This window comes from Mobula birostris, chromosome 24 (assembly GCF_030028105.1).
Source record: "Mobula birostris isolate sMobBir1 chromosome 24, sMobBir1.hap1, whole genome shotgun sequence".
Classification (NCBI taxonomy): domain Eukaryota; kingdom Metazoa; phylum Chordata; class Chondrichthyes; order Myliobatiformes; family Myliobatidae; genus Mobula; species Mobula birostris.
This window is the reverse complement of record NC_092393.1, coordinates 30140508-30151638: the sequence shown is the minus strand read 5'-3', so window position 1 is coordinate 30151638 and position 11131 is coordinate 30140508. Positions and strand designations below refer to the sequence as shown.

Sequence of the window (11131 nt, the reverse complement as noted above, 5' to 3'; positions counted from 1 at the left end):
TGTGATGGTTTTTCAACTGCCTTTGAAATTGCAGCTATTAAATCCACCTGTTCCCTATCTTGCTGGTTATATTTTCAAAAAATGTTACTGGATTTTCAAGCTTGGCTTCTCCTTTATAAACCATGTTGACTGAGCCAAAATTTGCTCTGCTTTTTTTAAAATTTTCAATGACCAATTACCTAATGTGCAATTTTATCAGTATTCAGTTGTTCATTCACACATATTTCATGACCATTCCAAATTTGAAAATGCTGGATATTAAATTATTGTGATTCAGCTGTATTAGGTTAGTGTTAAAGTGTTGCAACTGGATTGAGAGGATGTTGCATAATGATTTAGAAATGCAGTATTAGAGTTGGAGTTAAATTGTATCTGAGAGAACTGTCTATTCATTTGTCAGAATTTTGAGTTCAAGCAAACAAGTTTAGAAAAGATCTGTAGTTCAGCTTTGGATGAAAGCTTGTGCCCTCAAATGATTGAATAAAATTAAGTTGTGAGTGGGTGTGTACTGTCCCTTTATGGCAGCAGTCTATGAGGATTACCTGTTTTGGGTTTGAAGAAAGTTAATCACTTGTACAGCTGCTGTATTGCACTCAAGTTCTGCTCATGTTATCAGAATTTGTAACACTTGGAGATCAAAGATTACATTCCTGGAAAAAAAACTGCAAAATAAATTGCACAAAATGGAGAAATATTTGAAAACACAACAGTTCGAACAGAATAGACTGCAAGTCATTTGATTTATAGCTATATGTACACTAAATCCCATTGTACAACATACAGTGTTATGTCAATGCCATTGAAGCATTCATTCCAAACATGAAGTATTGTAAGAGTTAAGTAACTAAATAGAATGAAATGTCTCCATATTACTAGTTGTTTTACTGTGTCTGAGAAAGCAAGTAATTGAGAGAATTGCTTAAAGATGAAGGTTCGAATAAGCTAGATACAAGACCATGTTTTAAACCCCAAAGCTCACATCATTTATTTACATAGATTCTCTTATCAAATTTATTCAAGTACAGACACTGCCAGAGGTTATTGTGAAAGTTTCTGCACCAGAAACAGCATCTTGAAAGCTCCTCAATAAAACAATGCTGACCTGATTTTAATTTTAGTAAACAAATATGAAAAATTATGAATATTTCTTATTTTGTGAAAGCACAAGATTTGTACCGAATACATGTAGGCTTCAATAAAAGGTAAAATGTACAAACTAGATAAGGAGTCCAAATTGCAACACTAACAACAGCTCCATCAATACTTGATCCATGTCAAGATAATCATTCATTATTTTTATTTCAGATTTCCAGCATCTGCAGGTTTCTTTTTTGCTTTTTTTTTAAGGAAGTTTTGTACTTGATCAGCCAGTTCCCTCTGTGTCCCTCAATACTGAGAATATCTTATTACCTAATTAATAAGTATTTCATCAGCTAGTTAATACTTTCAATATTTGGCCAGCCTATTAATAATTTTAATACCCAATCAGTAAGGTTCCCAAAATTATTAAAGTGTAAAGTGAGGATATTATTTGATCAATTGAATGTCCATATGCAATGTCAAATGAGTTCTTAACTGAAATAGGACATTAACAGTTAACATACTTTAACATGTATTCAGAACTTCATTAGTAATCATAGACCATTAAATTAACTACTCTTGAAAAACTGATAGTGATGAGACAACAGAACCCAATTACCAATACCTCATTTTCCCCTTGGTTTTTAGCTACCAATCATCATATAATCTAATTTATTTAAAACGAACAACTGATTTACTACTGTGTTTTCATTAACTACTTTCCAGGGATAAGATGCTTGTCCTCTGCTCTTCAGTCTGTCAACCAGTTCATGGTAATGAAGGATCGTTGATGGCATGGGCTGGATCACATGTGAAGGACACAGTGATGGCATAACGTGTGCCCCACACCATCTTTTCCACATAATGGAGGTTTTCCGAGCCAGATGTGAAGAATGAAACTCGACCTGGGATGTGAAAGATGAGCAAAAATGAACTCTAACATAGACTCAAGTTCTGTAAGATTTGTGTTTACAATTAAGCCATTCTGATGGTTTTTCTGCTGCTATAACATATATCTGTCTATCATTAAGAGAGTATTTAAAAGTCAGTTTTACAAAGCACAATGGATAATATTACTTAAAGTAATTAAATACATGGAAAGAAAGACAAAGGCTAAAATCATGAAGCAAGTCGTCTTGTGGTGTGTCATTAATTGATGTTAACTGGACTGTAATTATCATGTAGAAATACGGATGCACAGCAGCCATACACCCTAACCAATGCAGAAAGTTTCTCACAGCTGTAACTGGACACAACTCAAAAGCTACATTTGCAGTGATCCAAATACATTATGCAGCAAGAAGATAATGCACAATACAATTACTGTCCCCCTTCATCAAGTTGTAAAGCACAATATGATTATTTCATGTGCACACAAAGAAATAAAAATGCATTTCCTATCGGTTATCTGCTTTGATTTGATTATGGGAAATATGTCTACAGAGGATGTTATTATTTGCTTATAATATGTGAAAACAGACAAAAATACAGCAATAGATTTGTTTCTACTGAAAGTGATCCTTTTACAGACAATCAACCAGATATATTCAAATTAGTATAGTTTGGTTCCCAGTGAATAATAATGCTCTTGGTTCAGTGTAGCACTGTCCTCTCAATCAGAAGTCATGAGTTCAAAATAACCTTCCAAATCTGAGCCCATAATCTAATTTGACACAACAGTATATTGCTGTAATAATGGTGGTACTTCTGGCATACTTTATCTAAGATACTGAAGCCTCTCTCTCAAGTGAAGGAAAATAATCCCAGATCGCAAAAATGTACATTCTATTGTTAGCCTGGTCAATATTTATCCCTCAGCAAACAACACCAAAACCATTCAGATAATCTATTCATGTATCCAACTACAGAGATTGAATCTTGAAAAGAAAAGGACAATTTGGGGAAAAAGGAGCTTATGGCTGGCGCAGGCTCAGTGGGCCAAGGTGGCTGTTTCTGCACTATGACTATGTCGGACCCGAGCTCTGCACAAACTGACAGCTGAATTTTCCCATGCTGCATTTGCTCAATATGGTAAGAGGTCCTTTCCTTTCCAATGCACATTCCTATCATGTAACTAAAGCCTTATTTGAGGTTAGAAATTTCTGAATTTCTTGCATTTTTACTATGTGCAGGATATTTAAAGACACTTTGCTATGCTGACTACATTGACTGCAATTCCTTTAATGTCCAATAATCTACTGATTACTGTCTTGAATCTATTCTGTGACCATGCACCCACACTGCTCGCTCTGTCTGCCAGAAAAAGCGGGATCTCCCAGTGCCACCTATTTTAATTCCACTTCCTATTCCCATTTCCAAAATGTCTATCCATGGCCTCATCCACTGTCGTGATTAGGCCATTATTAGGTTGGAGGAACAACACCTTATACTTCGTCTGGGTAGCCTCCAACCTGATGGCATGAATATCGATTTCTCAAGCTTCCGGTAATGCCAAACGCCCCTTCACCATTCCCCATCCCCTTTTCCCTCTCTCACCTTATCTCCTTGCCTATCCTTCGCCTCCCTCTAGTGCTCCTTCCCCTTTTCTTTCTTCCATGGCCTTCTGTTCCCTTTTATCAGACTCCCCTTTCTCCAGCCTTGTATTTCTTTCACCAATCATCTTCCCAGCTCTTTACTTCATCCCTCCCCCTTCAAGTTTCACCTAAGTCCTTGTGGTTCTCTCTCCCCTCCCTCCACCTTTTAAATCTACTCCTCAACTTTGTTTCTCCAGTCCTGGCGAAGGGTCTCGGCCCAAAACATCAACTGTGCTCTTTTCCATAGATGCTGCCTGGCCGTTGTTCTTCCAGCATTTTCTGTGTGCCACTCAATGAATTAGTTTATTCTTAGCATGAAACAGGCTACCTTAAAAGTTGTCTATGATCGCAGGTCCTCAATACCACAACCAAGGGAAATAATATTCCTTCATCTATCCTGTACGTCCATAAGAATTCTACATGTTTCAATGAGGTCCCTCTTACTTCTCTAAACCCAAGCAAGTATACTCTTTCCTCATAGCACAACCACAATCTCATGATCTCATAGCACCAGTGTATAAAACCAGAGGGCAAGGGTTTAAGATAAGTAGAAGATTTATAGAGGATCCAAGTAAGAGCTTTTCACTCAGAGGGTGGTTAAAGTATGGAATGTATTGTTTAAGGGTGTGTTGGAGGCAGAGATCCTGACAACATTCAAAAAGTACCCAGATGAGCACCTGAACCATCAAGGCCCTAAGTAGAGTAAGTATAGGTGACCCAGCTGGTGGCATAGTGGCATCAGTGCCGGACTTCGAGACGACAGGTCTCAAGTTCGAATCCAGCCAGCTCCCCTGCACGCTTTCCGTGCTGGGTTACGAGCTGGTGATCTCTTTGGAAAATCACCCAGCAGAAAGCAATGGCAAACCACTGCTGTAACTTGCCTCGTACATGCTTCCCCACTACCTCAGAGAGGCGTAGAGGGAAATCGTCTGCTAACCGGAGAAGCTCCGGTTACTTGCTGGGCAGTGTGGCATGGTAGGCTCAAGAAACAGAGTATGCAAATTGTCCCTAGCTCACAGCAATGTCACACTTGTATTTTTCTTCTCTCCAGCTGAAACACTAACTTCTCCTGACTATGGGGCAGGAACTTTTTGGATGATTTACCGAGTCTATGTCTGTATCCCAGCGCTCGAATGCAATGCAAACCATAGCCGAGAGAGTACTCGTTCACTGTCTAGTTTATCTTCTCTGTTTATGACCTGCCTGGAACATTTGTCAGCAATTTGAAAAGAATTAGACTAATTAATTACAACTTGGGTCCGGCCATCTTCATTTGACGCACACTTTAAACTTTCATCACATCACACCAGAACTCAAACTATGAACAATTCCCAAGTCTGTAGTAGTAGTAGTCCCAAAGAAAAATTGCTGAACTCAGTTGTGGGAGAAATTGAAGTAAAATTCATGCCAATAATGAGGGAAACCATGGGTAAAGGGATAGACTATATACAGAAATATTTCTTTTAAGTACAGACATTCTATATAATCACTTTCTAGGTCATAGCACATTTTATGAAGAATTAAGCGACCTCAGAAAATAATGATGACACCAAAAGCGGACTCAATAGTTAGGTCAATGAGGCATTCTGTAAAAAATTCTATTGAATCAATCGTAGTATTTTCTTCAATGATTTCATTCATTAAAGTATAATACCCATTAATGATATTTCATCGTAATTTACCACAACAGATTAAAATCTTGCAAGTGTATTTATCAATTTCAATCTATTGTCAGCTTGTTCTTTGAAAACATTCTTTGCCACTGAGTTTTACTGCACACTTGATTTTACAGATCCAAGTCATTTTCTTAACAAACAATTAAGCACATACTTTAAATAAGAAGCACAATTACTTGTCAGATGCAAACAGGTTGTCCCAGGTTCCAACAAGTTCCATTTTTACCAGATGTCCATAACACAAGTTTGTTCACAAGTCCGAAAATACACACAAAACCTCAATATGCTAACCATACCTCCACATTATTGTAATCACGTCATCAAAAGCATGCAAGATTGATTAGAAAGAACATTTACTTGAAGTGGAGGTGTTGAGGGAAGAAAAAGAGGAAGAGGGAGGGAGAGAGAGAGACTGCAGCTGTAATTCACGCATTGTAGATAGTTGTTTAATTGGCATTAACATGCATTGCTGTAGATTAATAATAAATCAGTTGTTATTCTCTTATTTTGTATGAATGATTTTTACAATAAACTTTGCAAAATAATGTTAATTGTAGACACACTGACTGGCAATGATGATTGAAGTGACTCACCACCTGCTCTGTTCCTACAGCCACAAACAACTTTGTGCAGCCTAGCAGTCTGATCTATGCGGTCAGCTAGTTCCACTCCATTATCTTTTCCTCAGAGCTGAGAATTCTTACCTTTCCAATATCTTCCCAGCTCCCTTTTGAATGTTACAATAGGATTTATTCTGACTACTACATCTGGCAGTGCATCCCAGAACTTAATCATTGGCTGCATAAAACAAATGTTTTTTTCACATGCTATGACACTATAGCTCTTGACCATGAAACAGAGAAGTTTCATTGTATCTAGTCTTTGAGATAATAAATATCTGGCAGAGCCCCTGGCAACCACTTTTCCCGAGAACCACTTCAGCTTCTGCAGATTGTCCCTGTATTGATAAATCTTTTTTATGTCATCTAGTGTGCCTTTACATTTTTCTTGAACTATGGCAGTCAAAACATTTCATTGTACCAGTGCATTACAAAGCTTCATTGTAAATCCCTTGCCTTTGTATTCTTTAATTTTGTAAGTCACAAAATCCCATAAGCGTGTTTCAAGGAGCCTCACCATTTTTAATGAACTATGTGCATATACTCCAAGATCTCTCTGTTCAGCTCCCCTTTTTAGAATTGTGCTGTGTAGTTTACATCTCCCTCTTATCAAAATGTAAATGCTGAGAAATGCAAAGTTATTATTCATCTGTTGTGCATTTGTGCACATCACCAAATCTGTCCATAATCCATTGAAGTCTATTTCTCTGCTCCTTACAGAGCAGTACACCTACATGTGCAGGTTTGAAAACTGGTGCCTGTGTTGTAAATTCAAGACATTGATATGCAATACATTAAGTAGTGGCCCTTGTATCAACCATGCAGGAACTTCACTCTATATTTCAATCCAGTCAAAAAAAAATTACCTTTTACCACAACTCCGTTTCCTGTTATTCAGCCAATTTTCTAACCAGTCCCTTTTATTCCAAGATGACAAATGTGTTATGTGGCAACTTATCAAATGCCACTGTGCAGGCAGCACATTAGTGCAGTTAGGAGAGTTGCTAGGTTTCCCCCTACATCACAATGATGTGCAGGGTTGGTTCACTTCTGTAAATTGTCCTTAGGGTGTGGGTGAGTGGTAGATTCTGGCGGGGGGGGGAGCAGCTGATGAGTATATAAAAAAAACTGTAGGATAAAAGCTGATCAACAGTTTGATGGTTCAAGTCAAAGGTGAGTCAAGGAGCCTGTTTTTGAGAGTCTATGACCTTCAAGCAACACACATAAAAGTTGCTGGTGAACGCAGCAGGCCAGGCAGCATCTCTAGGAAGAGGTACAGTCGACGTTTCAGGCCGAGACCCTTCCTCAGGGCTAACTGAATGAACAACTAGTAAGAGATTCTCCATATTTGCTGCCTGGCCTGCTGTGTTCACCAGCATCTTCTATGTGTGTTGCTTGAAATTCCAGCATCTGCAGACTTCCTCGTGTTTGAGTCTATGACCATTATGTCTTTGTATGTATCAACCATTTTCCTCTTCTCCCTGCTAGTTCAGCAACATAAGTCTATGATTAATTAAACATAATTAGCCTTTAACCAATCAATGCTGGCTTTTTTTAGTCAATTCGTCTGAGTGACTGTTACTTCTGCCGATGATTTCTATTTCTAGAATATTCCTTCCCTCTGAGTTCAAACTAACTGGTCTGCAGTTAGTGGGTTTATTTCAACAGACTTTTTTCAACAAGGAATAACATCTGTAACTTTCCAGCCCTCAGGCACATTCTGAATCTTTAGACGTTTCCATGATTATTGCCAAGGCAATAATCCAAGCAGCATCCCTTCTTGATGCACCTGCCAATTTTTCCTGCTGCGTTTACCATTTCCTTGTATCTGCCAATCACTCCTGGCCTATCGATTGTTCTCTTGCTGCCCTCTTTGGGTACTAGATGTTGCTGACGTTGCAGTTTGAGAATATAGGTGAATTCTGATGCAGGGTCCTTCCTGATGAAGAATCTTGGCCCAAACCATTGACTGTTTATTTCCCTCTGTGGATGCAGCTTAATGTACTGAGTTCTTCCAGCATTTTGTGTGTGTTGACTGATCAAAAAGGGCAACAGTGGCAGAGATTGGTCTCACCAGAATTGTATTTGAATGCTGCTAACGAAAACTGAGATAGATGTGAGGTGATGGGGGAGCAGACAATCGCAGATCCTTGGGGATACGAGAGGTAGCACAGATGGTTATCTGAATAATGGAAATTAGTCTCTGGAGATTGGAAGATATGAGAGTTGATGTTATTGAATTGCTTAAGATCTGGATTGGACATGAACCATAGATGTTGAGATGTTTTGCCCTATTGGGAGAAATTTGAATCAGAATCAGGTTTAATATCACTGGCATATGTTGCGAAATGGATTAACTTTGCAGCAGCAGTACAATGCAATACATGACAACATAGAAAAACAACTGTGAATTACAGTATATATATATATCTCAAATAGTTAAATTAAATAAATAGTGCAGAAACAGAAAAGTAGTGAGGTAGTGTTCATGGTTTCAATGTCCAGTCAGAAATCAGATGGTGCAGGGGAAGAAGCTGTTCATGAATCATTGAGTGTGTGCCTTCGAGCGTCTGTACCTCCTTCCTGATGGTAACAATGAGAAGAAGGCATGTCCTGGGTAGTGGGTGTCCTTAATGATGGACGCGGCCCTTCTGAGGCACTGCTCCTTGAAGATGTCTTGGATATTTGGAGGCTGGTGCCCATGATGGAGCTGACCAACTTTACAACTCTCTGCAGCTTACTACGATCCTGTGCAGAAGCACAGGCAGTGATGCAGTCAGTTAGAATGCTCTCCATGGTACACCTGTAGAAATTTTCAATTGCTTTAAGTGACATTCCAAATCTCCTCAAACTCCTAATGAAATATAGCTGCTGTTTTGCCTTCTTTATAGCTGCATTGATATGCTGGTACCAGGTTAGATCCTCAGAGAAATTTACACCCAAGCACTTGAGATTGCTCACTCTTTTCTCTTCTGATCCCTCTATAAGGATAATGAGGACGAGGGGGGAAGCCATTTAAAACCAAGCTGCACAGGACTAACATCTTGCAGAAAATTGTGACACCCCGGAATTCTTTACACCACAGTGATGTTGAGGCTAGACCATTAGGGATATTTAAAGAGGAGGCATATTTTCAAAAGATCAGGGAATTAAGAGCTGCATTAAAAAAAAGGTCTACATGCAACTGTATATTAAAAATAGGGCTACTAGCACAGAAAAAATGATAGGGGTACAGGTCAGCTATAATCATACTGAGTGCCAAGGCAAGCTCAAAAGGTGGAGTGGCTTACGCCTGCTCCTGTTCTTACCTTTCAACAGATACGAATAAACAACTGCAGTCCAACCCAGCTTTATAATAGTAAGGAGGTTTTGGAGGAAAAGGATGTTGTGGTCAGCAACATTGAAAGCTCTTAACAAACTAATAATGTTGATGGATAAATTCCCTTTGTAACTGCTATGTGTAATTTCATGTCAATTTTGATAAGCAATCTTTCATTAGAAGGGTAAGGACAGATACTTGATGAGAGGAATTCAAACATGTGGAGCTTACTAAGATAAGTAGAGTTCTCTGAACCCCAAAACTTTGCTTCATGCTTTACTATTCAAACACCTGCTGCTTAACTTATACTATAAGTCATTATTTCATCAGTTTGATACAACTGTTCATTAATATTTGATTAACACATCTAAGATATTCATAAATATGCAGCTGGAAGCACCATACAACTTAATTGATTATGCAAATTAATTTTCACAAGATGTACAATTTCAAAAATTACAAACCTTCCTTACAATGTGCAGCAATTATTCTCTTCTTTAACATATAATGCATGCCATTGCCTGTTAAATTCACTGTAATGCTTAAAGCATAAGAGATCTTGTCTCTTCATATTAAGAGATACTACTTATACCTTTTTTTTAATAATTTTTATTGAGTTTTCAAAGTAAACACATGAGAAAATAATATCTACCCTCCCCCCCTTCCCTTAACCCTCCCCCCCCCCCGATATATACTCCTACCTAAAGAGAAAGAAAAATAAGAAAAAAAAGAACCGCCTGAATATTGGAAGGTTTGCACATGCTCCATGGGATAAAAATAAATTTTATATATATTTGTTACTTTTCCCAAGGAACCAAGATCTTTAGATACAACTTATACCTTGACGCTTCAAGTTCAGGTAAAAGTACTTATTAAGCAATGTCCTTTCACTCCATTTCCCAACAGTTGTTTAGCACATGCTACACAAGTACGGGGCCAGTTAAACTGATTGCACAAATAGATTAAACGAGTCCCTTACAGGGTCTTCCGCAAAGTAAATGGTCAAAGGACAAATCTGTACTAGTCAAGATTATGTTTCAGGCTCTTACTTAGATGACAATGCCCCTAGATGCACATTTAGATGCACCCTCCACTGACTGGGTGTCAGGTGCACCACCCTTTCCCCTTCTGGGAATAGGCATCAAACACACTGCCATCTCCCCCTTTGTGAACAGGCACTGGACAGACTGTCCTCTCCCCCATCTCTGGGAAACAGTCCTCTCCCAGAAGATTGTGTTGCTTTGTGTGTGCAGAGGGTAGATGTGATCTCAACTGTCATACACACTCCCTGGGTCAGGAAAAGAGTGAAGCTTCCTCTACACCATCACATCACACCCTTCCACGGGCAGATACAGAGTGAAGCGCCCTCCACAACAACCCATCACACACTACCAGGGTCAGATACAGAGTGACGTTCCTTCTATTCTTGTCTCACTGTAGAGAACATGACATGACAATGGATCTCTTCACCTGTTCTTTGATGCACTGAGGAAGCTTCTTTGTTACTGTTCATGATTTTTGTTGGCGAGTTCTTTACCAAGGTTAAACCCTGTGGGAAGAATTTCATCCCCCTGACCGCACCCTGCACTCTCTGTGAATCCGATTGTCAATTCCCCCCCACCCCTCCCCTTCTACTACTGCAACTACCAACCATCAACAAATCTTGACTGATTTGCACTTGCTCTGAACAAGTCTGCCTTTGCTACAGGCTTATCCGAGTTCTGCTCTCATAGAGCAGCCAAAAGGATCTTGGGGACCAAGTGCATATCACCCTGAAGATAGGTGCACAGGCTGAAGGAGGATGGCATGCTTCCCTTTATTAGTCATGTTGCTGAGCTAGGAGTCAAGAAGTTACAGTCTAGCTGTACAAAATTCTGCTTAGGGAACTCTGGAGCATTGCAT

The 11131-nt window shown here is 39.0% G+C and overlaps 1 protein-coding gene across 2 annotated transcripts in view; it reads right to left on the bottom strand.

Annotated features, from left to right (window-relative positions):
- Positions 1-726: 726 nt before the first annotated feature.
- The window catches only part of ogfod3 (2-oxoglutarate and iron dependent oxygenase domain containing 3), a 112633-nt gene continuing 102228 nt past the window's right edge, over positions 727-11131 (bottom strand). Inside the window, exon 9 of one of the 2 annotated variants that reach the window (XM_072242521.1) lies at positions 727-1985. In XM_072242521.1, coding sequence (XP_072098622.1) covers positions 1849-1985 — 137 coding nt within the window. In that variant the 3' untranslated portion in view covers positions 727-1848. The remainder of the gene's footprint in view (positions 1986-11131) is intronic. The other variant, XR_011883069.1, reaches the window with a different exon arrangement.